The 27,874-nt window shown below is 39.2% G+C and overlaps 1 protein-coding gene and 1 non-coding gene across 2 annotated transcripts; both read left to right on the plus strand.

Moving 5' to 3' along the window:
• The first annotated feature begins 3,231 nt into the window (after positions 1 to 3,231).
• LOC126210642 (uncharacterized) lies at positions 3,232 to 27,657 on the plus strand. The gene is made up of 2 exons (XM_049939963.1): positions 3,232 to 3,464; positions 27,428 to 27,657. Exons 1-2 carry the CDS (start codon positions 3,245 to 3,247, stop codon positions 27,547 to 27,549), a joined length of 342 nt encoding a protein of 113 aa, XP_049795920.1. The 5' UTR covers positions 3,232 to 3,244; the 3' UTR covers positions 27,550 to 27,657.
• Trnal-caa (transfer RNA leucine (anticodon CAA)) lies at positions 24,926 to 25,000 on the plus strand. The gene has a single exon. It is a non-coding gene; the product is annotated as a tRNA-Leu (tRNA).
• Positions 27,658 to 27,874: the final 217 nt, after the last annotated feature.

A 27,874-nucleotide genomic window follows, 5' to 3' on the forward strand; every position in this document is an offset into this window, starting at 1 on the left:
TAACTGATCATTTTCATTTCTTTTACAAGAAATTTTCTTCATTTTGTTTTTACAGCCTTGTTTTGACCAACAATGTAATTGTAGTATCTCACATCACTGTTTTACATTTTGAATTTCAGTACAATAATTACAAAATATCTCTTCTAATAATTTGACATAACAGATTATATAATTCCTTTAAATTAAGAAGTAATGGAAATAATAATATTTCTTATGAACTTCACATTACAAAACTTTATTTATCAAGTTAGTAACTTACATGTACTTGACATACACTAATACATAAGTGGAAATTGACAGTGATTATGCCAACATTGTTTTCGTTGATGAAGAATTATTATATGATTAAAAGAGATTGAGCCAACTGCTACTGCCTGTGGCATTCTCCATTATACCTATTACAGAAACATGTGCATCAAATTATTTATAAAATGAATAATTTATACTAATTACTTATTTATAGTTTCATAAAAACAAGAATTATATAAAATAATTATGCACATTTAGAAATAATGATCTTCTATCAGCTGTGCATTCTTTTAAGTGTCTGTAATACTGAGATTTATGTTTATGAGTGTATTTATTGGTGCATAAATTTCTTCCATATTTTCTATTAAAGCCTGTCACAATTATTCCAGAGAGAGAATCTTGAACTTTGAAATATTCCATGCTTCAAGATTTTTAGATACAGAAAAAAATAGGACTATAAAATGGAAGCTCATGGTTGATGAGTTAACATCCTACAACTTGAACACTTTTGTGTTCCATGTGATAACAACATTTTTATGTAGAATTATTTTTCTAAACTACAAAATTTTGAAATACTACAAAATGTTCTTTATACAGCTGAAAAATATACCTTTAAAATGAAGTACGAATGAAGATTAATCGGATTAAAGTTTTGAGTGCAACTGGTGTAACTGAATATTAAATGTTGAATGTTACCTTTGGTAAAATATTTTAGAACATTCACTGTAATTGTTTACAAGGTAACTGTCATTTAACAATGAGGATCAGAAATAGTTACCATGTAAGAAAAAAAATCACTTTTCATATAAATACTTTATATGGATTCATAAGACCAAAAAAGGGAAAATAGTATTTATGTTAGGAACTATTGAAGCTGTTCCATCTTCCTCCATTTTGATTCATCTGCCTTGGTCTTGCACATTCTCAACTTTTCACTACAGATATCATGCATGTATAATGATCCTACACTAATATTGACCACACTGACAACTTTTTGGAAAGTAATGCACTTATCATTAAGCATCAAAAGTTCTGCCTTTGTGATCATTCTCAGTTTCTCCATTGGAGCCGGTCAGCCATGGTTCAGTCAATTTTCCACATCTATGAGGCCACACGGGAACAATCTTTTCCACTAGCATATTTTCCTTGTACGCTATCCCCTTTCACTGTGGAGTCTCTTCATCAATTTCCCCTGCGAATGAGGAACTGGTGCACTCACCACAGAGGCTTTTTTTCACCTCAGCTGCACCACTGATTGACACAAATGGGAAAGAAGTGCACAAGTCAAAGGGAAACAAACTACACCTCCAAAGCATAGATGGATATTGAAATATTCACACTGTTTGTCATCAAATGTGCAAACATCATGAAACCACTTTGCATTGCTGAGTAAAGGGAACTGAAGACGTGGGCACTGTGGCGGCCCTGTCTTGTTTATGCTTGAGAAATGGTGGGAGGGGGAGAGGAGGAGGGAAAAGGCCAGAGCAGCATACACTCCAGTATTTAGGCAAGTGGAGCACTGCCTCTTGCTATACTTCTATACACCGATGTGCTGAGCACAACATTTAAACATTGGCCCTCAGTTTTGTTTGACAATACTCCTTGCACACTACACTGAGAAGTCGTTTTTTTAAGTGTAAATCGTATGACTCCATGTTTCATCTGTATAAACCACTAGCCAGTTTAATTTTGACACATAATTTTTGTATAAAAATCTAATTTGTACACAATTTCTGAAACACTGTTGTCTCATTGACATATGAGTTCTTTATTCTGGCACCTTTTAAAACCAAATCCCATATCTTTCTCTCTCTCTCTCTCTCATAATACATTTATCCATGACGCATTAGCATGCCACTTCAGGGATTCAAAGAGGCACGCTGACCCCAGATCAAATCTGTCTGGCTGATTAACAATAAGTGCATGGTTTGTGGGTTTTTATTCAGTTTCTGACATCCTGTTAGGTGAGTAATGAGTTGACACCCACATCCCAATTCACCAAACAATTAAAAAATGTTATCAGATTTCACTTGGAATAAACGGCACACAGACAGAAGGGGTGCACAAATTTTGTTCCATTTGGGAGGGTGGGAGAGCAGGAAGGTTGAGGGCATCAGGCCACCTGTATCACTAAAACTGCCAATCCAGATTAACATGCCGACTCCATGCAGATACACGATAAAGGCCAGGAAAAAGATGATCTGTATCAGCGATATTGTCACTGGAATATTTACTCTGTGCACTTTGTGTTCTTTTTATTTGAAATAGTTTCTGCTTTCAGCATCATGTGTCTCCTACTGTAATTTGGAAACTATCAACTTACTCACCTTTAACATTTTGCTTGCACACCATGAATAAATTTAACAGCACTAACAGCAAACCTATATGGCCACACATGGAAGCATTTTTTACCATTGGCTTCCACATTTACACTGTGACCTGACAATGCACACTGCTTTGTGTTGGAATGTGGCTGCACCTTGTTGTGTGACCAAGTTTCTTCCTGCTTAGTCATCCATCCCTGTTTGCTTTGCCAATTAATAATTAGGTGCATAATTTGAACTGCTTGGGTTATACATGTTTATTCCTGTACCTTTTATAAACAAATAGTTTCCTTGTATTTTATTCTGGTCTATTTACAATATTATCAATGGTTTCAGGAATCATTCAGGGCAAAATTTTACACTGGCATTTCCTCAGACTTCTGTACATTTTCCTCTCTCTCCATTCCTCTCCATTTTTCTCCATAGAAGCTAGCTCATGATGAAAATGAAAAGACTGAAACTTGTTGTAAAATAACAGCTACCCTACTGCTTTATGGCTAAGGGTTTGTGCAGCATGAAATTCAGAGACACACAATTAAACTTATAAAAATAAAGCCACCCACTTGAGAAGTAAAGCCTTTCAAACTCTAAACTGTTTGTAATGTGTCATCTGTATTTAAGGTCTCCTTAATCGAGTGGCATACTCCAATGACTCTTGTAGTTGTACGAAGATGGTGCCTGACAGGCACTACTGCGCCAGCGCCACGCTGCTGTCCGTGCTGATGCTGTGTCTGCTGCAGATATTCGCCCGCAGCCTCCACGCAGATGACGTTTCGATCGTGCAGTGCGTACCGACAAACTGCAGTCGACCTTGTCCCACTCTCCCACCTGTATGCCGCTCCAAGTTAATCAGGAATTGTGGATGCTGTGATGTTTGTTGGATCTTCCTTGGTGAGCAGAAAAATAACCAGAGTTTATGATAAACTTAATGCTATGATTAGTTTAAGATAATTCTCATTTATTGTGCAGTCTCAGTTGCCCATTTTTAATTACATTACAAATTCCAATCATTCAGGATCATCTTCAGATCTAAGTAGTTGCATCAAAACATGTAATTTAATTAAATATGTGCAACTGAGAATGAACAATAAATGAGAATTATTTTGAATATCAGTACAGCTGCTGACTCTCATGAGATGAGGGATTTTTAGGCTAGAGGAATAGTCCCTTGGAATCAGTGATGAATTTCCTGCTGAAATCATAGCTGGACTAGCCATTTTACTCTCAGGGAATTTCTGTCCTCACAAATCAGACACAGAAAAGGTTAACATGATATTAATAAACTGCAGGAGCACCCTGATAAGACTCTAGAATTAGTTTTGCTTTTTAAAGGTAACAATACTCATATAGTATTAGGCACAGAAAGTTAGTTGAAACTGAAAGTGAACAGCGATGAAATCCTAAATTCAGATTGGACCACATATCACAAGCATAGGTAAGACGTCAACAGTAGTGGCATATTCTTTGTGCTAAGGAATTCAATTATATCTATTGAGGTTCCATGGATTCTAAATGTGAAATAATCTGGGTGGGTCTATCACACTAATTGGATGCTTTTATAGACCGCCTACATCAGGAGCTGTAGTACCAAAGTACTTCAGACAGAACTTGGGGAATTTCATGAGTTAGTCTCATGATCACGCTATTATAATAGTGGGAGACTTCAATTTGCCAGCTAGAGAATGGGAGAGTCATGTGATCAAAACTGGTACTAAAGACAGGGATTCCTTTGACTTTATTCTGAATGTCTTCTCTGAAAATTACTTTGGGCAGATAGTTACAAAACCAGCTAGTGAGTGTAACACCTTAAATCTCTTAACAATAAAGAGAACTGAACTTTTCAAATCAGTTAATGCAGAGAAGGGTATCAGTGATCATAAGGCTGTGAAAGCTACCATGACTAGGGGCATTACAAGGAGTGTTAAGAAAGGTAAGAAAATATTTTTGCTTAGCAAGAGTGTTGGGATACAAATTTCAGAGTATCTGAGTAGTCAGAGGATGAAGATGTACAGCACAAATGGAAAAAATTCAAAAGCATTGTTCAATATGCCTTAGACAAGTATGTTCTGAGCAAGGTCTTAAGGAATGGGGAGCTGCATCTCAGATTTAAGAGAACAAAAGCTGAATGAAGTGAAAATGAGCAAAAGGAGAGCAATGAGAGAAGTGTTCAATTGGCTATGAAAGTATATTTTTGTGAACTAATCTGACTATAAGTCTTAGAAAGTTTTGGTCTGACGTAAAATCAGTAAGTGGATCAAAATCATCTCTTCTGTCGCTCAGTGACCACACTGGCACAGAAATGGAAGATGACAGAGTGGAGGCTGAAATACTGAACTGGGTTCCCCAGAAGTGATTCACTGTGGAAGATCTTTATACCATCCATTCTTTCAATCATTATATGAATGCCAAAATGGCAGAAATTAAGATAAATGATCATGCAACAGAAAAGTAACTACAGTTGCTTAGTAGTGGATAGGCATGAGAACCAACTGAGATACCTACAGAGATTATGTGAGAGATTTTTCTCCCTTTCTAGCAGCAGTTCATGATAGGTCACTGGAGCAACAAAGGATACCTTGTTACTGGGAGAGAGAGAGAGGAAAAAAAAAAGAGAGAGAGAGAGAGAGAGAGAGAGAGAGAGAGAGAGAGAGAGAGAGAGAGAGAGAGAGAGAACGCAGGTTACTCCAGTTTTTGAGAAAGGTTGTAGGACAGATGCACAGAAATAGCTGATGTCAATGTGTTGTGGACCTGTGCAACAAGTTTTATGCTTATGTATTATGATGTTTTTGGAGAATGATAATGTCCTCTAAGAAAATCAACACGGATTCCACAAAACGGGGATCTTGTGAAACTCAGCTCACTTGTAGCGGTTCCACCTGCTTTATTTCTTTGTTTGTTGTGTCAGCGTGCTGCATTGCTACACTGGCTGAAAAATGGGGTTTGTAATTTGGACACTGAGTATGGTAAATAATGTAGCTGACAGGTGCACAGTTACGTTTCACAGTCTTTTACTTTGCTGCCACAACCCCCAATATTACACATTTATATGGCCAGTGCACTGTTTTTAACCTTCAATGAGCCTCATTACTAGTTTGCAGCCAAACCTCCACATACTGCTACAATAGTTTACTGTTGAGCATCTACGAGCAGTAAAAGCCTAACCACACAGTTCACAGTTCTCGAAGAATATAAAGGTACGTATTGAGCAGACACTGTGATTGTTTTTACACATGGCCTAATTGTTTAACACTTATTCCACAGTTAAGTTAAAGCATTGTTGTTATTGTAACCAACACAGGTTCTTCATGTGAAACTCGGCCGTGGACTGACTGTCTCGTGACCAAAAACTGGGCCCTTATACATCATCACAATAATAGGTGCTGAAACTACACATTGTTCAAAGTTTAATTTACAGAAATTACAATTAAAACTTAACTCATTAAAGTAACTGAATACATTGAAAAATTGTGTCTTTTTAACAGTTTCTTCTACTACTAGGATTAAACCAAATTATTTGTTTAAATGATGAAATTAACATATGTGAAAAGAAAGCGCTGGCAGATTAATATGTTAATCCATGGCTAAGGGAATTGGGGTGTCTTTCTCTCAGCTCTGACCAAGTTGATGTTGTTGTTGTGGTCTTCAGTCCAACGACTGGTTTGATGCAGCTCTCCATGCTACTCTATCCTGTGCAAGTCTCTTCATCTCCGAGTAACTACTGCAACCTACATCCCTCTGAATCTGCTTACTGTATTCATCTCTTCATCTCTTGGTCTCCCTCTACGATTTTTGCCCCCCCCTCCCCCTCCCACGCTTCCCTCCAGTATTAAACTGATGATCTTTTGATGCTTCAGAACATGTTCTACCAATTGATCCCTTCCCCTAGTCCTGCCGCAAATTCCACATCTGCTCAATTCTGTTCAGTACCTCCTTATGAATTACGTGATCTACCCATTTTATCTTTAGCACTCTTATGCAGCACCATATTTGGAAAGCTTCTATTCTCTTCTTGTCTAAACTATTTATCGTCTGTGTTTCACTTCCATACATGGCAACACCCCATACAAATACTTCAGAAAGGACTTCCTGACACTAAAATCTCTACGCGATCTCAAATTTCTCTTCTTCAGAAACGTTTTCCTTGCCATAGCCAGACTACATTTTATATCCCCTCCACTTCGACTATCGTCTTTATTTTTCTCCCCAGATAGCAAAACTCATTAACTACTTTAAGTGTCTGACTTCCTACTCTAACTCCCTCAGCGTCACCTGATGTAATTCCGACTACATTCCATTATCCTCGTTTTGCTTTTGCTGATGTTCATCTTATATCCTCCTTTCAAGAGACTGTACATTCCGTTCAACTGCTCTTCCAGGTCCTTTACTGTCTCTGACAGAATTACAATGTCGCTGGCAAACCTCAAAGTTTTTATTTCTTCTTCATGGATTTTAATTTCTTCTCCACATTTTTCTTTTGTTTGCTTTGCTGCTTACTCAATATACAGATTGAATAACATCGGGGATAGGCTACAGCCCTGTCTCACTCCCTTCTCAACCAATGCTTGCCTTTCATGCCCCTCGACCCTTCGAACTGCCATCTGGTTTCTGTACAAATTGTAAATAGCCATTAGATCCCTCTGTTTTACCTCTGACACCTTCTATCAACCTGCCAGCGCTTTCTTTTGGTAAGTCACATCATCTTTGTTTTTAGATATATTTTTCCCACGTGGAATGTTTCCCTCTATTATATTCATACAATTAACATATATGGTTACATAAACAATACTTTTGACAAAACTGTTAATTACTTTGGAATTAATTCAGGGCTGGGTTTGCTAACATGTTTTTGAATAGAGATAAATAGATACTTTAAGATTACTAGTATTTTGTCTTCCAAATGTTCACAATTATTACAGTATTTATATTTGTTTGTATGTCAACAATAGAATTTAAGTTACGAAACAATTACTGATTTCACCCTATAACATAAGATACTAACTAGGAATAGTCAAAATAAATTAGAAAATCAATTATAAATCAATTATATACATAAAAGTAAGCACAAAAATAGATCTGGTTTTATATTATTTAAAACTGAGGGCCAATCTTTCTCTTTCATGAAAATGCAGATTATATTTACGTATGATAATGGTAATTAGTTAAAAATGAAAAAACAAATTTTAAGAAGGCAGATGGCAAAACAAGAAGGGAAGTAAAATTATCCCAGCTTGCTTCGTCACACGTTCTGTTCCTCCATGAGATTCACAGCACTGTAGACATCAGTGGTCAGATTGATGCCATCTTCCCTGACTTCATGGAGGCATTTAACACAGTTAAATGCTGTTTAGTGAAAAAATGAGCTTGCTGAGCATTGGACCAGATTTGTGACAGGTTTCAAGACTTCCTTGCAGACAGAACTCAACATGTTGCTCTTCACATAACGAAATTGACAGATGTAAATGTAATTTCACGTGTACCAGAGGAAGTGTGATAAGACTGTTACAGTTTACAATATAAATTAATCATCTAGCAGAAAATGTCAGAAGCTCCATAAGGCTGAAACTTCTCTCCATAAGGCTGTTTGCAGATCATGATGTGATCTACAGGAAGGTAGCAGTGCCAGAAGACTGTAGTTACTTGAAAGAAGACCTGCATAGGATTGATGAACAGTGCAGGGACTGGCTGTTAACCCTGAATGTAGATAAATATAATGTATTGCACATAAATAGACAAAAAATCCATTATTTTACAGTTACAGCATAAGTGACAAATTGCTGGAAACTATATGTACTGTAAAACAGCTACTAGGATTAAGCATGCAGGGCAACATCAATGGGTATGACCACATAAAACAAACTGTAGGAAAAGTAGATCCCAAGTTGAGGTGCAATGGGAGAATCTTAATGAAATCATCCATGAAAGAAGTGACTCATAAAACACTTGTTAAACTGATTCCTAATTATTGCTGACCTATCTGGGACCTTTACCATATTGAATTAATGGAGTAGACAGAGAAGATTCAATGAAAAGCAGTGCAGTTTGTCACAGAATCATTTAGTCAGTGCAAGAGCATTACGGAGAGTCTTAAAAAAAAAAAAAAGAAAGGCCAGTACTAGATGCTGCAAGAGAGGTGTTGTGCATAGTGGAGATGTTTACTAATGAAATTGCAAGAGATTTTTTTCAGTGGAAGAGTCAGACAACGTAATGCTTTCTTCAACATATGTACTGCACTACAATGAGAAAATTCAATAAATTAGAGATAATATGGATGTTTACTAACAACCACTCTTCTCACGTGTCATTGGTGAATAAAACGGGGAAGGGGGATCAGTTAGAGGCGCCTGAAGTATCTTCCACCACACACCATCAAATGGCTTGTGCAGTATAGATGTAGATGCAGCCTGACAACATAGCACTAACACTTCGAGAATAAATCTTCTACTCTGCTGTGGGGTGTGTGTTGTTTTGAACCTTTCTTTAAAATTTGGAGAGGGGTTGGCAGAATGGAAGCTGTGAGGACAGGACACAATTCATGCCTGGGTAGCTCAATCAGTGTGAACATTGCCCATGAAAGGAGAACTTCCAGGTTTACGTCTCACCATGGCAGGTACTATTATTGTGCCAGTGTCTTTCTAGGAATGTATCAATTGACTGCAGAATCTCTGAGGGAGGATAGAGATATGGATGGGGGTGTTTGAAAGAAGGCGCAGGTGGAGAGGGGAGAACGTAATGCTGTGCTTCGTTCTGATGCTTCCACTGGAATAAAAGCTTGACAAATAAATGAAGCAAAAGGAAGGGGAGGAGGAGACAAAATGTAACTTCATAGCTTGAAACGATATATGACACGGTTTCAATGATTGCAATTTTGAGTCAAATTGATAAAGAGCTTGGCAGTGTAAACTGACTTATCGGTAAGCTGCTGCAGCAAATGTGGCCGGGATGCACATATTGGTTCAGTTGGGAAGGGTGTCATAAAGCTGTTGCGTTCTCTCCTGAGGCAAGCTTGCCCACAGCTGCCGTAACACGCACTCGATGCCCCAGATACGTCCACTGGCATGTAACTGACGTCCGGGCTGATTCCGTACATATGCTAGCGGGGACTGGTCTGGGACCTGGTTGCCTACAGAAGTGCCTCAACGTCGTGAAGACAGTTTGTAGAGACACATGACTTGTGTAGAAAAGCAGTGTCCATTGAAAAATGGCACCACAATATTGTCACATGAGAGATAACACGTGAATACACTATGTGATCAAAAGTATCCGGACACCCCCAAAAACATACACTTTTCATATTAGTTGCAGTGTGCTGCCAGCTATTGCCAGGTACTCCTTATCAGTGACCTCAGTAGCCATTAGACATCATGAGAGAGCAGAATGGGGCGCTCTGCAGAACTCACAGACTTCGAAAGTGGTCAGGTGATTGAGTGTCACTTGTGTCATACGTCTGTACGCGATATTTCTACACTCCTAAACATCTCGAGGTTCACTGTTTCTGATGCGATAGTGAAGTGGAAATGTGAAGGGACACATACAGCACAAAAGTGTACAGGCCGACCTCGTCTGTTGGCCGACAGAGGCTGCCGACAGTTGAAGAGTGTCGTAATGTGTAATAGGCAGACATCTGTCCACACCATCACACAGGAATTCCAAACTGCATCGGGGTCCACTGCAAGTACTATGACAGTTAGGCAGGAGGTGAGAAAACTTGGATTTCACAGTCGAGCGGCTGCTCATAAGCCACACATCACGCCGGTAAATGCCAAACGGTGCCTCGCTCGGTGTAAGGAGCATAAACATTGGACAATTGAACAGTGGAAAAACGTTGTGTGGAGTGACAAATCTTGGTACACAATGTGGCGATCTGATGGCAGGGTGTGAGTATGGCGAATGCCTGGTGAATGCCATCTGCCAGCGTGTGTAGTGCCAACAGTAAAATTCGGAGGCAGTGGTGTTATAGTGTGGTTGTGTTTTCTGTGGAGGGGGCTTGCACCCCTCGTTGTTTTGTGTGGCACTGTCAGTGCACAGGCTTGCATTGATGTTTTAAGCACCTTCTAGTTCCCCACTGTTGAAGAGCAATTCACGAATGGCGATTGCATCTTTCAACACGATCGAGCACCTGTTCATAATGCACAGCTGGTGGCGGAGTGGTTACAGGACAAGAACATCCCTGTAATGGACTGACCTGCACAGAGTCCTGACATGAATCATACGGAACACCTTTGGGATGTTTTGGAACGCCGACTTTGTGGCAGGCCTCACCGACTGACGTCGATGTCTATCCTCAGTGCGGCACTCCGTGAAGAATGGGCTGCCATTCCCCAAGAAACCTTCCAGCACCTGACTGAATGTATGTCTGTGAGAGTGGAAGCTGTCATCAAGGCTAAGGGTGGGCCAGCACCATATTGAATTCCAGCATTACTGATGGAGGGCGCCACGAACTTGTAAGTAATTTTCAGCCATTTGTCCGGATATTTTTGATCACATAGCATATGAGGGACATCTGTGATGTACCATTGTGCCATAAGAATTCCCTCAATCACTACCAGCTGTGACCTGAAGTCATACCTGATCGCTCCCCACACTGTGAATACAGGAACAACACCACTGTGTGTCTCTGAAACATTGGAAGGATGAGACCTCTCCTCAAATAGCTGGCGTTCTCCCCAGTGATGGTCATCCGAGTAGTACAGAACACGAGCTTACACAATTCACTACCAGTCTGTGCTTGTCCCTTGTGACACCAGCTGTTTGTGTTGCTCAGGTAATGGCAACACACTCATGCAACAGTAATTTCCTAGTCCGTTTGCTTCTAGTCTTCAAACAATGGTGCAGAAGGTTGCATAAAGTCTCTCACTTATTCCTGGAAGGCAGGTGCAGACATGTGGGTGGGATGTACTTGGTGGATAATACAGTAAACCTCCCTCGAGGTGGTCAGACGTGGTCAAACAGAAACTTGACGACACATTTGCCTGCCCTCACATTCCTGTGCAGTCTAACACTGAGCCTCTGTCACATCCGATTGCCCCACAAATACGGATATTAACACGATTCGACAATCCGGCCAAATGAAGAGTCACTGTGAAGCCCCTTTAAAACTCTGTCAAGTGCTGATTGCACAATTTCCCATGAGTTTGCAGTATGTCTGTACCCTTCAAAGCAGCTCTTTGCACCTCTTTATCTACCCCCTCAGCCCTGACAACAATGCTAAATACAAACAACTCAATACACTCTGGTGGCTGTTCTACATGTCACAGAGAATTGCAACTTGGCACTGGCCAACTTGTACAAATAGCTGGGTGTAACACTTTGTAGGGATATTAAATGGAATGATCACATAGGTTCAGTCATGGGCAGAGCAGGTGGTAAACTATGGTTTACTGGTAGAATACTGTGAAAGTGCAATCAGTGTACAAAGGAGATTGCTTACAAATCACTCATCACTTGTGTGACTGGTTCTGGAATATTGCTCAAGTGTATGGGACTCATACCAGATATGACTAATAGGGGTTACTGAATGTATACAGAGAAGGGCAGCACAAATAGTCACAGGTTTGTCTAAACTGTGGGAGAGAGTCACCGAGATACTGAAAGAACTGAACTGGAAGACTCTTGAAGATAGATATAAACTATGCCAAGAAAGTGTATTACTCTAGGATTATACAACAACACCCTACATATTGCTCACATAGGAACTGTGAGGATAAGATCAGGATAATTACTGCACACACAGAGGCATTCAGTCTATCATTCTTCCCACACTCCGTACATGAATAGAACAGAAAGAAACCCAAGTAGCTGATACAATGGGATGTATCCTCTGCCACACACCTCACAGTGGTTTGCAGAGTATAGATGTAGATGTAGATGTAGATGTTATGTACCTGCCAATGGTGAGTATGTGAACAAAGTAGCGTCCTGCTTGACACAGTCAAATTGGTTAAATATGTGGGCATAACATTGCAAAGTGGTGTGAAATGGAACTTTGGTAGGGAAGGCAAATGGTGACTTTGATTTATTGGGAGAAATTTAGGAAAGTGAGCTTGCATGTTGGTTTGTTGGTTGGTTTTGGGGAAGGAGACCAGACAGCGTGGTCATCGGTCTCATCGGATTAGGGAAGGATGGGGAAGGAAGTCGGCCGTGCCCTTTCAGAGGAACCATCCCGGCATTTGCCTGGAGTGATTTAGGGAAATCACGGAAAACTTAAATCAGGATGGCCGGACGCGGGATTGAACCGTCGTCCTCCTGAATGCGAGTCCAGTGTCTAACCACTGCGCCACCTCGCTCGGTAGGTTGCATGTAAAGGAGACCATGTATAGGACGCTGATGCGATCTATTCTTGCGTATTGCTCAAGTGTTTGGAATATATATCAGGTCAGATTGAAGGAAGACATTGAAGCAGTTTAGAGGCAGGCTGCTAGATTTGTTACAGGCAGGTTCAATCAACATGTAAACTAAATGCTACAGAGTTGCTTCAGGAATTTAACTGGGAATCCCTGGAAGGATTTTAGGAACACTATTGCGAAAACTTAGAGAACCAGCATTTGAAGCTGACTTGTACCCTTCGCCACACACCGTTCGGTGGCTTGTGGAGTATATATTTAAATGTAGAAGTAGAAAGTTACATTGACATCCAACAATGTCTTCTGGGTGCTTCCCTTTTTCATCAGACAATGAGGATTGGCAGTAGCTGAGAAGTGCTCATTTACTTTTTTGCTTTGTTAAAGACTACTATTAGTATTTCTTCCTTCTCTGACTGCATTATCAAATTAAATTAGGACTTTTGTTGTGTAGTATCCTGTGCCACAGAAACATCTGACATAGGGGACACTGTCACATGTTTGTATTTGTTTCTGCATGTGAAGGTATTTTTTTAACAACTGCTAAAGTTTAAAACTGTCTCTAATTTGTAGGTAAACTTGTGACTCACGATGTTTTACATTAACTTTAAATATTGCCTCCCCTCATCCTCACAACAGATGAGTGCCTCAGATGCTGGTCTCGGAGTAAAGTGTGCTCCTGTACCATGTCTCTATCCCTCTTGCTTCCCTATTAAATGAGCAAGTAGTTCTCAAAGGTAGGAATAGTTGTTTTCTGGTTTCAAATGTATCTGTCAGAAGGACTTGAAATTTTTCTTCATGAAAACCAGCAGTACTGTCTCCTTGTGGTTTTGTTTTCTCAAGTGAAGATCTTCTTTTGGTACACTTATATTTGTAAAAAGATGATGGTACTGAGATGTCCAGAACAGGTAAGTTGTGGGTGTCTTGTAAGGCATCTCATTTATGTGATGAACATCTCAAAAAATGCACAAAAAAGAAAAAAATGAACCTATAGGTTTCCTATTTGAATGATATGGAGGAATCCAAAAAAACATTCCAATGATTACTTATCAGTTAGAGTTCAAAAAGTAAAAAGTAATAAGATATACTACACCTGTCATTTAGCCACTGGGCTACAATGTTCATAAAATATCATAAGTTTTTTTCAGCACTATCTCAAGTGTTTGTTGTGATATCTAGTCTAATGTGTATGAAAAAGCTCATAATGAGTTTCATTGTGCTTCAGCCAATTCAGTACCAAAGCTGTTTACACAAACCAAGTAACACAATTTGGTTAGAGATTGGTCCTAATGGGAAAAAAGCTGAACTGTGTGGTTCCATACTCAAAAGGAAAAAAACTTGTTGGCCTCAGGAACAAACATTTATGGACATATGAGAAGAGAGCAGATTGTTGTCAATGTATGAGGGTATTTCGGAAAGTAATGATACACCGTACGCCAGAGGAACAGAAGAGTTTTGGCGAGCAAGTTGGCAACACTGGTGTTAACCTTGAACCGTTAGCTTTCTCCTCGCGGTCGTTCGGCAGTTGAACGTTGCTTCTGGTTGGAGTAGGTGGTGTTTAAAATGGCTGCGCCGATTCAGAATCCCGCCAAATGCGAAGTGCGCTCCGTCATACGTTTTTTTCATGCAAAAGGTCAGCGACCAGTGGATATTCACAAAGAAAATGTTTCTGTTTATGGGAACATTATGAATCGACAAAATGTAACGAAATGGTGTCATCATTTCTCTGAAGGTAGGACCAATGTTCATGACGAACAAAGAACAGGTCGGCCATCTGTGAACTCTGATCCCCTTCTTCGGAGAACAGAGGAAGCTATTAGTGCGAATAGACGTCTCACATTGAAAGAATTGCATCAGATCATACCGGATGTGTCAATGACAACTCTTTATGACATTGTGACTGTCAAGTTAGGGTACAGGAAATAGTGTGCGTGCTGGGTTCCAAAACTGTTAACGGAAGAACACAAAAAGAAAAGGATGGGCTTTGCACTCGACTTCCTCATACGCTATGCTGAAGTAGGTGATGAGTTCCTTGACCACATTGTGACAGGTGATGAGACGTGGGTTTATCACCATACACCTGAATCCAAGCAACAATGAATGCAATGGCGCCATTCGAATTCACCAAAAGCCAAGAAATGCAAAACATTGATTTCAGCAAAGAAAATCATGGCTTCTGTTTTTTGGGACAGACAAGGCATTCTTCTGTTGGATTTTATGCCTCCTGGAATGACAATTAATGCTGCTGCATATTGCCAGACTTTGAAACGTCTTCGAAGGGCAGTTCAAAACAAACGAAGGGGAATGCTGACAAGTGGAGTCTGCTTGCTTCATGACAACGCTCGGCCTCACACAGTACTCATAACCAAAGCACTACTCAAACAATTCAAATGGTACATATTTGACCATCCGCCATACAGTCAGGACCTTGCGCCCACCGACTTCCATGTCTTCCATTACCTGAAGTCACATCTTGGTGGAAAATCATTCCACGACGATGAAGAGATCAAAGATGAATTTGAAATGTGGTTCCAACAACAGGCGGCAACCTTCTACGGCTGTGGGATACAAAAGCTTGTGCACCAACTTAACAAATGTTTGGATAACGGGGGTGATTATGTTGAAAAATAACAAATAATCCAGTTATATGTAAAAACAAAGATAATGTGGCTTACCAAACGAAAGTGCTGGCAGGTCAATAGACACACAAACAAACACAAACATACACACAAAATTCTAGCTTTTGCAACCAACAGTTGCTTCGTCAGGAAAGAGGGAAGGAGAGGGAAAGACGAAAGGATGTGGGTTTTAAGGGAGAGGGTAAGGAGTCATTCCAATCCCGGGAGCGGAAAGACTTACCTTAGGGGGAAAAAAGGACGGGTATTCAAATATGTCTGCTTGTGTCTGTATATGTGTGGATGGATATGTGTGTGTGTGTGTGCGCGCGATTGTATACCCGTCCTTTTTTCCCCCTAAGGTAAGTCTTTCCGCTCCCGGGATTGGAATGACTCCTTACCCTCTCCCTTAAAACCCACATCCTTTCGTCTTCCCTTCTCCTTCCCTCTTTCCTGACGAAGCAACCGTTGGTTGCAAAAGCTAGAATTTTGTGTGTATGTTTGTGTTTGTTTGTGTGTCTATCGACCTGCCAGTGCTTTCGTTTGGTAAGTCACATCATCTTTGTTTTTACATATATTTTTCCCACGTGGAATGTTTTCCTCTATTATATTCATATCACAAATAATCCAGTTAATAAGATGTAATTGACGTTTTCTAAATAAATATTCTATTTAAGGACTGCGTGCCATTGTATCTTTACTTTTCGAAATGCCCTCGTATATGTCACAGCAGCTGGATGACCAGGCCTGCTACAATGCAACTGGTTGTCTCAAACTTAAAATAGTATGACTAATTTCATACTCTGTTTATGCCCTTTATCAAGCCTGAACTAAATTTCATTACTTACTAATCTTTGATCATTGCCTTCTTCATATTCTGTAACTAGTTTTTTAATTTGTATTAAAATCATAGTTATTCTAATTTCCACATTCTTAGGCATTTTGCCATTTGTGAAACAAGTATTTAAATCTGGCTATGGTTTCTGGGAAAGAGCTTACAGTTTTGCTATTGTTTTCTTCAGCCTGGAAACTGGTTTGATGCAGCTCTCCTCACTAGTTTATCCTCTGTAAGACTGCTGCAACCTGTGAGTACAGGAACCTTTTTCTAATAGTCAGACATCAGTTCCCATCTACAGTCACCCCCGACTTCATTCCATTACCAAATCGACTAATACATAATACCTCAGGATGTGCCCTATCAACCGATCCCATCTTTCAGTCAAGCTGTTTCTTTTTTCCTCACTTTGATTCAGTGCCTCCTCTTTAGTCATATGATATACCCACCTAATCATCATCATTCTTCTGTAGTACCACATTTCAAAACCTCCTGTTCTTCTCATTTCTGTACCGTTTACCATCCAAGTCTACTTTCTTACAAAGCTACATTCCAGACAGATACCTTAAGAAAAGACTTCTAGTATTTAAATTTATGTGTGATGTTAACAATTCTTTCTATTTCAGGAATTCATTTCTAGTTATTGGTTTTTTGCATTTTCTACTTCAGCCATTATCGCTTATTTTGCTACCCAAGCACAATAATTCATCTTCTGCTTTCAGTGTCTCATTCCCTTAACTAATTTTCTCAGAACCACCTGCAACAACATTCCTTTACTGTTGGTTTACTTTCATTGATATTCATCTTAATTCTTTTTCCAAGACACTGTCCTTTCCATTCAGCTACTCTTCCAAATCCTTTGTTGTCTGACAGAATTACAATGTCATCGACAAACCTCAAACTTTTTATTTATTCTCCCTTCTGCAGGTCCCTTTGCCAAATTCTCCTTGATTTCCTTCACAGCTTGTTCAATGTTCAGATCAATTACTGCTTACCTTTCTTATTTTTTTATGCTCATAACTGAAGTCTGGGTTCTTTACAAGAACTAGATCAATTTTTGCTTCCTGTATTTTAGACCTGCTACCTACAGAATTTCATTTTCTTCAACATATCTTCTAAGATGAGTCATACAGTCAATATTGCTTTGCTTATTCCTAAGTGACTCCAGAACCCAAACTGAACTTCTCCAAGGTCAATTTCTACTAGTCTTTTCATTCTTCTGTAATTAATTCATACACTGCCCTGCTAAACTTGTAGATGAGACAGGTGAAGTAACATAACTTAGTAAGAACTCAGTGGAAATGAATGAAAGTATGGGAGCAGGTTGCCAGAGGTCTCCCAGTCCTGCACAGAAAGCTGAATGTTACACAGTGTGAGGTCAGAATGTTTATAGTGCCAAATGGAGCTGGCCCCCATACACAAGGCAGCTGAAGGAACAGGAAAAGACACTGTGTGTCAATGAATGAGCAGTGAGGTGCAATGTCTCGAACTGCAAAAATGTTTTCATTTGTAATGGTGGTCCGAGGACAGCAATCGTGTTCCTGATTCTCCACACGTTCTCATCCTTCCTTGAACTCTTCATTCCTGGCAAACACAAGCGTCCTTGACAATGTTTCATCACCAAACTGTGCAGTCAGTTTCTGGAAAACTTGAACTCCTTTGTGAGCAAGAAATTTTATAATTATGTGTTGCACAGTGGAGGGGTACACCTGTTGGCTGACATCATGAGCAACACTGATGAGCTGTTGAAAGTACGCAGTGGCCAGCTCTCCCCACTCCTGATGGTCCCACCCGACAATATGAGAAGTGTGAGTCCCGTCCTACCAACTACTTATGTTCAGCAACAAAAAGCCCATCTTTCAAATCAGATGGAGTAATTTGTTAAGGTTTCTTCTCCCACGGATAGCAGTAATTATAACAGAATATTGTCTGCTTCAGGTGCCTTGTTATGACTTAGCTCTTTCAGTGCTCTATCAATTTCAGTTCATAGTATTGCATTACCCATCTTGTCTTCATCTTTTTCCTCTTCCCCTTTCATAATATTGTGTTCAAGGTTCTTCCCATTGGGAACTCCTTCTACAGTGTCATCAGAAGCAGTCTGCAAGACTTATAAGGGTGTTGTACAGAAGGTTGTTCTGAGAAATAATTGTTATGTTGTGCCATATCTGAGTTATTGACCATTGAAGGTAGCCAATCATGTCATTACATACACACATTCAAGCACTTTCATACACTAAAATGTTGCAATGCACAGACATCTGGGGGTCCATTTGTTGAAATGCTCATTACAAGCTAAAGCATGCCTTTTTCAGAAGTGATAAATTTAAGCTAGGTGAGCAAAAGCTACATTTGTTTGGTCTGAGGGGAAAAAAATGAAGAACATGGTTGGTGACACTTCTTCTGTCGGGCTGCTTGAATTTGCATGTGTAAAGATCTGATTGGGTAACTTCAATGCTAAATAACTTGGAATTGGTACAACATATCAGATTTTTTTCTTAACAGTTGTTTCTCAGCATAGCCCCCCCTTGCAACACCCTTATAAGCTTTCCATACTATTTCTGACACCCTGTATGTGATCTCTTAATATTCATACAGATGCTTTCTTTTCTCCAGGGATCTATGCTATTCTAACATTAAGAAATAAAAAATCTGCAGGTTGGGATGGAATACCCACCAAAGTTATTAAAGTGGTACACAACAGAATTGCAAACCCACTGGCTCAAATAACAAATCAATGTTTTGAAGAGGGCTGTTTTCCAGAGGTACTGAAATATACTGAGGTCAAACCACTCTTCAAGAAGGGATCAAGAGAGATCATGGGAAATTATCATCCTATCTCAATTCTTCCAGTTCTATCTAAAATATCTGAAAAACTTCATTGCAAAATATTCTGTTATTCTAACAATCAATTTGGTTTTCAGCAGGGGAAAAACACCATATATGCAGTTAACAGTTTCACTGAGAAAATAAGTACATCATTAGACAAGAGAAATAAGTACATCATTAGACAAGAGAAATAAGGTGGCAGAAATTTTCTTTGACCTCACAAAGGCGTTTGATTCTGTAAACCACGCAATGCTTGTTTACAAACTTGAAAAGTATGCTGTTAGCAGCAGTGCCCTACAATGGCTTAAATCCTACTTATCCAACAGAAAGCAAACAGTTAGAATTCTGACTGGAAAAAAAAATCTCAGGGTGTTCCACAAGGCTCCATATTAGGCCCAGTCCTATTTCTCTTTTATGTTAAGAACTTACCATTAAATATCAGTTCTGCAGTAGCCACCAGAAAGATCGCGGGAGGCGCACATCGGCACGTCACGTCACGGACGGTAGTTGCCGCAAATAGAGTCCTGTCCACCAGAGGGCACGCGAGAATTCGGCCGCGACCTCTGCCAGCGGAACAACAACAACAACAACTCAGGCAGCACGGGCCGTGCCCAGTCGTTTCACATCGGGCATGCCTATGAGACAGTTCTCGGTCTACTCTGAAGTGTGACAGAAAACGTGAACCGTGTTACTACACAATTGGCGACGAGGATGGGATCAATTTGTAGTAACGCGGTTCATGTTTTCCGTCGCACTTCAGAGTAGACCGAGAACTGTCTCATAGGCATGCCCGATGTGAAACGACTGGGCACGGCCCGTGCTGCCTGAGTTGTTGTTGTTGTTGTTCCGCTGGCAGAGGTCGCGGCCGAATTCTCGCGTGCCCACTGGTGGACGGGACTCTATTTGCGGCAACTACCGTCTGTGACGCGCCGTGCCGATGTGCGCCTCCTGCGATCTTTCTGGTGGCTACTGCAAGTTCCCCATCAGTTCTGTTCACAGATCTGTGATCAGTACCCTCAGTACCTTAGAAACTTGGTTTCAGCTAAATGGGTTGAATCTAAACATATCTAAGACTCATGTGATGCAGTTCAAAACCAACAGATTTCTCTCTACAGGAGGGAGTTACTCTAGCTTACAGTACAAAACGCGTGCCCACTGGTGGACGGGACTCTATTTGCGGCAACTACCGTCTGTGACGCGCCGTGCCGATGTGCGCCTCCTGCGATCTTTCTGGTGGCTACTGCAAGTTCCCCATCAGTTCTGTTCACAGATCTGTGATCAGTACCCTCAGTACCTTAGAAACTTGGTTTCAGCTAAATGGGTTGAATCTAAACATATCTAAGACTCATGTGATGCAGTTCAAAACCAACAGATTTCTCTCTACAGGAGGGAGTTACTCTAGCTTACAGTACAAAACTCGAATACCACAGTGCACGTTAATTAAAATACCTATGCTATATAAGTGTACAAAGCAAAATACTATGTTGAAACCATATGTCAAGTGTTATGGGGAAAAGCACAGAGAAGCTATAATTGCTGCAAAAAGGAAGCACAATGATTCATATATCGGAAATGGTAACAACAAAATGAAAAATATGTGGAAAGTTATTGATAATCATACAGGCAAACATGAAAGTGCAAGTAATAACATCCCGATAAAACACAAAAGTTAAACTGTTGATGATCTACTTCTAATAGCTGTTGTTGTTGTGGTCTTCAGTCCTGAAACTGGTTTGATGCAGCTCTCCATGCTACTCTACCCTGTGCAAGCTTCTTCATCTCCCAGTACCTACTGCAGCCTACATCCTTCTGAATCTGCTTAGTGTATTCATCTCTTGGTCTCCCTCTACGATTTTCATCATCCACGTTGCCCTCCAATGCTAAATTTGTGATCCCTTGATGCCTCAGAACATGTCCTACCAACTGAGCCCTTCTTCTAGTCAAGTTGTGCCACAAACTCCTCTTCTTCCCAATCCTATTCAATACTTCCTCATTAGTTATGTGATCTACCCATCTAATCTTCAGCATTCTTCTGTAGCACCACATTTTGAAAGCTTCTATTCTCTTCTTGTCTAAACTATTTATCGTCCATGTTTCACTTCCATACATGGCTACACTCCATACAAATACTTTCAGAAACGACTTCATGACACTTAAATCTATACTCGATGTTAACAAATTTCTCTTCTTCAGAAATGCTTTCCTTGCCATTGCCAGTCTACATTTTATATCCTCTCTACTTCGACCATCATCAGTTATTTTACTCCCCAAATAGCAAAACTCCTTCACTACTTTAAGTGTCTCATTTCCTAATCTAATTCCCACAGCATCACCTGACTTAATTCGACTACATTCCATTATCCTCGTTTTGATTTTGTTGATGTTCATCTTATATCCTCCATTCAAGACACTATCCATTCCGTTCAACTGCTCTTCCAAATCCTTTGCTGTCTCTGACAGAATTACAATGTCATCGGCGAACCTCAAAGTTTTTATTTCTTCTCCATGGAATTTAATGCCTACTCCAAATTTTTCTTTTGTTTCCTTTACTGCTTGCTCGATATAGAGATTGAATAATATCGGGGAGAGGCTACAACCCTGTCTCACTCCCTTCCCAACCACTGCTTCCCTTTCATACCCCTCGACTCTTATAACTGCCATCTGCTTTGTAAATAGCGTTTCGCTTTCTATATTTTACCCCTGCCACCTTCAGAATTTGAAAGAGAGTATTCCAATCAACATTGTCAAAAGCTTTCTCTAAATCTACAAATGCTAGAAACGTAGGTTTGCCTTTCCTTAATCTAGCTTCTAAGATAAGTCGTAGGGTCAGTATTGCCTCACGTGTTCCAATATTTCTATGGAATCCAAACTGATCTTCCCTGAGGTTGGCTTCTACTAGTTTTTCCATTCGTCTGTAAAGAATTCGCGTTAGTATTTTGCAGCCGTGACTTATTAAACTGATAGTTTGGTAATTTTCACATCTGTCAACACCTGCTTTCTTTGGGATTGAAATTGTTATATTCTTCTTGAAGTCTGAGGGTATTTCGCTTGTCTCATACATCTTGCTCACCAGATGGAAGAGTTTTGTCAGGGCTGGCTCTCCCAAGGCTATCAGTAGCTCTAATGGAATGTTGTCTATTCCCGGGGCCTTGTTTCGGCTTAGGTCTTTCAGTGCTCTGTCAAACTCTTCACGCAGTATCGTATCTCCCATTTCATCTTCATCTACATCCTCTTCCGTTTCCATAATATTGTCCTCAAGTACATCACCCTTGTACAGACCCTCTATATACTCCTTCCACCATTCTGCATTCTCTTCTTTGCGTAGAACTGGGTTTCAGAATGAGCTCTTATTATTCCTACAATTCATTCTCTTTTCTCCAAAAGTTTCTCTAATTTTCCTGGAGGCAGTATCTATGTTACCCCTAGTGAGAGATGCCTCTACATCCTCGTATTTGTCCTCCAGCCAGCCCTGCTTAGCCATTTTGCACTTCCTGTCGATCTCATTTTTGAGACGTTTGTATTCCTTTTTGCCTGCTTCATTCACTGCATTTTTATATTTTCTCCTTTCATCAATTAAATTCAATATTTCTTCTGTTACCCAAGGATTTCTACTTGCCCTCGTCTTTATACCCACATGATCCTCTGCTGCCTTCACTACTTCATCCCTCAAAGCTACCCATTCTTCTTCTACTGTATTTCTTTCCCCCATTCTTGTCAATTGTTCCCTTATGCTCTCCCTGAAACTCTGTACGACCTCTGGTTTAGTCAGTTTATCAAGGTCCCATCTCCTTAAACTACCACCTTTCTGTAGTTTCTTCAGTTTTAATCTACAGTTCATAACCAATAGATTGTGGTCAGAGTCCACATCTGCCCCTGGAAATGTCTTACAATTTAAAACTTGGTTCCTAAATCTCTGTCTTACCATTATATAATCTATCTGAAACCTTTTAATATCTCCAGGCTTCTTCCATGTATACAACCTTCTTTTATGATTCTTGAACCAAGTGTTAGCTATGATTAAGTTGTGCTCTGTGCAAAATTCTACCAGGCGGCTTCCTCTTTCTTCTAATAGCTAATGTATTTAATGATCATTATATTAATGTAGCCCAAAACCTGATCACCACTAAATATACTCCAAAGACAAAGGTAACAACTCCAATAAATAAAAGGACATGTACCTATATCCCGTAACACCCAAATAAGTACAAACACCTATCAGCAAACTAAAGAGTAAAATTTTATGGTATCCTTGACAAAATTATTAAATATAGTACCAATAATGTTGTCTCTCAACTTGGGACATAATCAATGACTCCTTTGAAACTGGTGTGTTTCCAAGTAAACTTAGGCAGTCAACAGTAATACCAGTTTATAAAAGTGGTGACCAGTTTGACATTAAAAATTTCAGATCTCTATCATTATTATCTGTATTTTCGAAAATAATTGAAAGAATAATGCATAACAGATTGCTAGACTTCCTAAACAAAAATAAAATTCTTGTAAATGCACAGAATGGTTTCAGAAAAGGCAAATCTACACAAACAGCTGTCTTCAGTTTCCTAAAACTTGTTTACAAAACTATTGAGGACAAGGAACTGATCTGTGTGTTGTTTTTGGACCTTTCCAAAGCATTCGATCTTATAAACCATAATCTACTGCTGTTAAAACTGTATAATTATGATGTCCGTGGTATTTCCTATGAGTGGTTCAATTCATATTTAACTGATAGGAAACAAAGAGTACAGATTTCTCAGGATGGAAATGTGCACCATTCTGAATACAAAAAAGTTAATTATAGGGTGCCCCAGGGCTCGGTACTGGAACTATTGTTGTTCTTCATTTTTATTAATGACCTACCTCAACAGTTTTCAACAGCTGATTCCATATTATTTTCTGATGATACCAGCTCCATTATAAAAGGGAAGAATGATTATGAGATGCAGGAAAAAATCGACAAAACAGCAGAAGTGGCAGAAAAATGGTTTCAAGATAACTGTCTAGTTATCAATGATAAGAAAACTGTATGGATGAACTTCAACCATATAAGGAACAAAAATAGGATCAATGTAAAATTCACATTATCAAATAGCCAAATTCAGCAAAAGAATCACATAAAATTTTTAGGATTATTGGTGCATGAGCATCTAAGATGGGGAAAAACATGTAGAAATGCTTAACAAAAAATTAAGCAAGTACTGTTACATGAAGAGATTTTCACTCTGCAGCGGAGTGTACACTGATATGAAACTTCCTGGCAGATTAACACTGTGTGCCAGACCAAGACTCGAACTTGGGACCTTTGCCTTTCGCGGGCAAGTGCTCTACCAACTGAGCTACCCAAGCAGGACTCACGCCCAGTCCTCACAGCTTTACTTCTGCCAGTACCTCGTCTCCTACCTTCCAAACTTTACAGAAGCTCTCCTGCGAACCTTTCAGAACTAACACTCCTGAAAGAAAGAATATTGCAGAGATATGGCTTAGCCACAGCCTGGGGGATGTTTCCAGAATGAGATTTTCACTCTGCAGCAGAGTGTGGGCTGATATGAAACACACTCCACTGCAGAGTGAAAATCTCATTCTGGAAACATCCCCCAGGCTGTGGCTAAGCCATGTCTCCACAATATTCTTTCTTTCAGGAGTGCTAGTTCTGCAAGGTTCGCAGGAGAGATTCTGTAGAGTTTGGAAGATAGGAGACGAGGTACTGGCAAAAGTAAAGGTGTGAGGATGGGGTGTGAGTCGTGCTTGGGTAGCTCAGTTGGTAGAGCACTTGCCCGCAAAAGGCAAAGGTCCCGAGTTCGAGTCTCGGTCCGGCACACAGTTTTAATCTGCCAGGAAGTTTCAAGTACTGTTACATGTTAAGAGTGATGAAAGATTGCTGCAGTACCGAAACAATGTTAAATGCTTACTACGCATACATGCATAGTCTACTGAAGAATAGACTATTGTTTTGGGGAAATACCTCTTTTGCAAAGCAGTCTTTTAAGCTCCAAAAGAAAGCTTTAAGATTAATAAGTGCTGTTGCTTACAGAGCAACATGTAAAGGTATCTTTAAGGAATTAAATTCATGACTTTACCACCTGTATTTATATTTGAAAGCATATGCTTCATTAAAAACCATCAAGTTTCATCTTTGAATAGTGAGATCCACCATTATCAAACAACAGGTATGACTATCATAGGGATGTGTACAGAAAATCAATATATAAGAACAGTGCTGTTTACAAACCAAAAATTCTGTACAGTGCACTGCCAGATAGCATAAAAAAATACCAAACAGTAATACATTCAAAAAAGAAGTAAAAAAAATTACAAATTAACAACAGCTTCCACAGCATTAACGAATACCTGGAATTTTGCTCAAATCTGTAGGTCTACTTCATAACTCTCTAAACAAAAATTCATAATTATCAACCATACCTAGATAAAACCAAATTTCTTTCATCCATGTATGTTTGTTATTATGCACCTAGCTTTTGCATGTAGGTTACTATGCCTAGTTAACTAAGATACTGGTATTTAATAGTTTTAGTAAAATCAATCAAGGGGTTTCATAAGCTTTTCTTCTATCTGTATGTACATAAGTAGAATAATGTTTTTGTTATAAAGATGTGTTGATACCAATGATAAGATTTTGTTCATGATGTAAGTATGTAATATTTTATACTGTTTTGTACTTTGATGAGTCCAATATCATGAATGTGATAATATGGGTGCTAAATAAATAAATACATTTTGTGTCCCACAACTACAAAATTAATAGAAATGTTTGAAGCTGATGAGGCACTTTAAATGCTTTCTCATGAGAGTAGCTTGAGCCGAGGCCATTAATTTTCTTTTCTATGTTGTCAGCCATGCACCTGGGCCATATCTCATGGCTAATGAACTCTGCATTTTTTTTTGTAGCTCTCCAGTCTTTTGTACTCAGGGTGTCTCATGTTTTAAAGTGCCTCATCAGCTTCATACATTTCTATTAATTTTGTAGTTGACGGCACACACAAATTAAACTTCGCAGCAATGTTTACAAACACACTACTGGTGACAGAACGCTGCAGAGATGCTAGCGCTCCAAGTGATAACATTTCACACTGCACTGAACAGAAGACAAGTGACTTTTATGATCAAATCTACAGCAAGGCCCTAGATTTGACCATATTTATTTGACAACAGGCGAGATTTGACAAAGTCCCATATTACACCATCAAATTTCTTTGACATAAATATTTGACATATCAGCTTTGACAAAGAAATATGATAGTGTAATACCGGCCTAATGGCTGCCAACAATGACATAAATTTTTGTACATTCTTAAGGCTATTATTGATGCAGCAAGATGTTGGCTCAAATACTGGCCAGGCATACAGGCCATCCTAGTAAGTAGCATAAGGCTGTCACATTGAATGGAGAATATGTTGAAAAATAGGGTTCTGTAGCCAAAAGAGTAGGGAATAATATGGTGTATTGGAATCCTGAATAAAATCAACCTGATTTCAGAAAAAAAGGTGTTGTTTTACTTATTGAATGTCCCCTCAAACATTTATTATTTGTGTGATTGTGACTCAAGAGACATGTCAGACATTAGTAATATAATTTGCTTATCTAAAACTGTAGCTAATGATATGCAGCAGTACTCTGAAATTAATAACTGTCTTTCCTGAGAATGGACAGCTATATTTCCATAATAAGGATAATGGTCTGTGACATCCTGCTTAAATTATCATTCTGTCATTCATAAACTCTTTCACTAAGTAAAAACATTTCTGTATCAGAATATCATTTAGTTTCTTTTGAAGTAGAGGTAGCTTCATGTTCAAAATGTCCTTATCTTTTAGCCTGTAGAAGATTTTCATTCCCTTATGTCGGGGAGTTTCAGCATATAATGTAATTGATTAACAGGAAGCATAAAATTATCTTCGTTATGTGCCCTATATGAACTATCAAAGTTATTTTTCACAAATATTTCTGATCAGATGTATAAACTGATGGTTATCTTGTAGATGTGTGGGGAGCAGGGCTCTTTAAAAGTTTCTAGTTTTTAAATAATGGACAATACATTTCCTTCTGATGTGTAACACACATTTTTCTGAACCTTTAATATTTGTGGTAAATCACTAGTGGAAGTTATATATCTCAGAAAAAGTTTCCAAGCATTGTCTCAATGAGATGTCAGTTACGCTTTTGTATAAAATCGAGCTAATGGTTTTTAACTCCCATGTCTGTACATTTGATTTTCTTGCTTGCAGGTGAAGGTGACGTATGTGACACCCCTGTTCCTGAGAATGTTGTTTGTGGCCCAAACTTGAGGTGCAACTATGAGGGCCGCTGTGAGGTGATACCTCTCGAGGAGAATGTAACCGAAAAATGACATGAAAACCATCCTGGAAATTCATGTTAACAACTGAGTTTCCAGGCTGCAGTCATAGCTATGAAATTGAGAGTTTTATTATTATTAATAAAAAATATTTGCTGAAATATACAGACTTCCAAAAGCACACATTTGAAATTTCCTGTGTGATACAATATACAGAATAAATGTACTTATGTGTCAGAAATATCTTCTGTTAGAAAAGAAGCTATCATTTTATAAAAAAAATATAAAGAAGTTTGTGATATCTATTTCATAGTAATAATATGCTAATAATGGTTGCATTTTGATTTGAATTGATTAGCGAGTTTCCCTATTGACTGCC

The sequence above is a fragment of the Schistocerca nitens genome, chromosome 10 (genome assembly GCF_023898315.1).
Source record: "Schistocerca nitens isolate TAMUIC-IGC-003100 chromosome 10, iqSchNite1.1, whole genome shotgun sequence".
Lineage (NCBI taxonomy): Eukaryota > Metazoa > Arthropoda > Insecta > Orthoptera > Acrididae > Schistocerca > Schistocerca nitens.

Coding starts and splice junctions, on each gene's coding strand:
- LOC126210642 (XM_049939963.1), top strand. CDS start 3,245: ATGGTGCCTGACAGGCACTACTGCGCCAGCGCCACGCTGCTGTCCGTG. Junction 3,465..27,427: donor TGTTTGTTGGATCTTCCTTG/GTGAGCAGAAAA, acceptor TCTTGCTTGCAG/GTGAAGGTGACGTATGTGAC.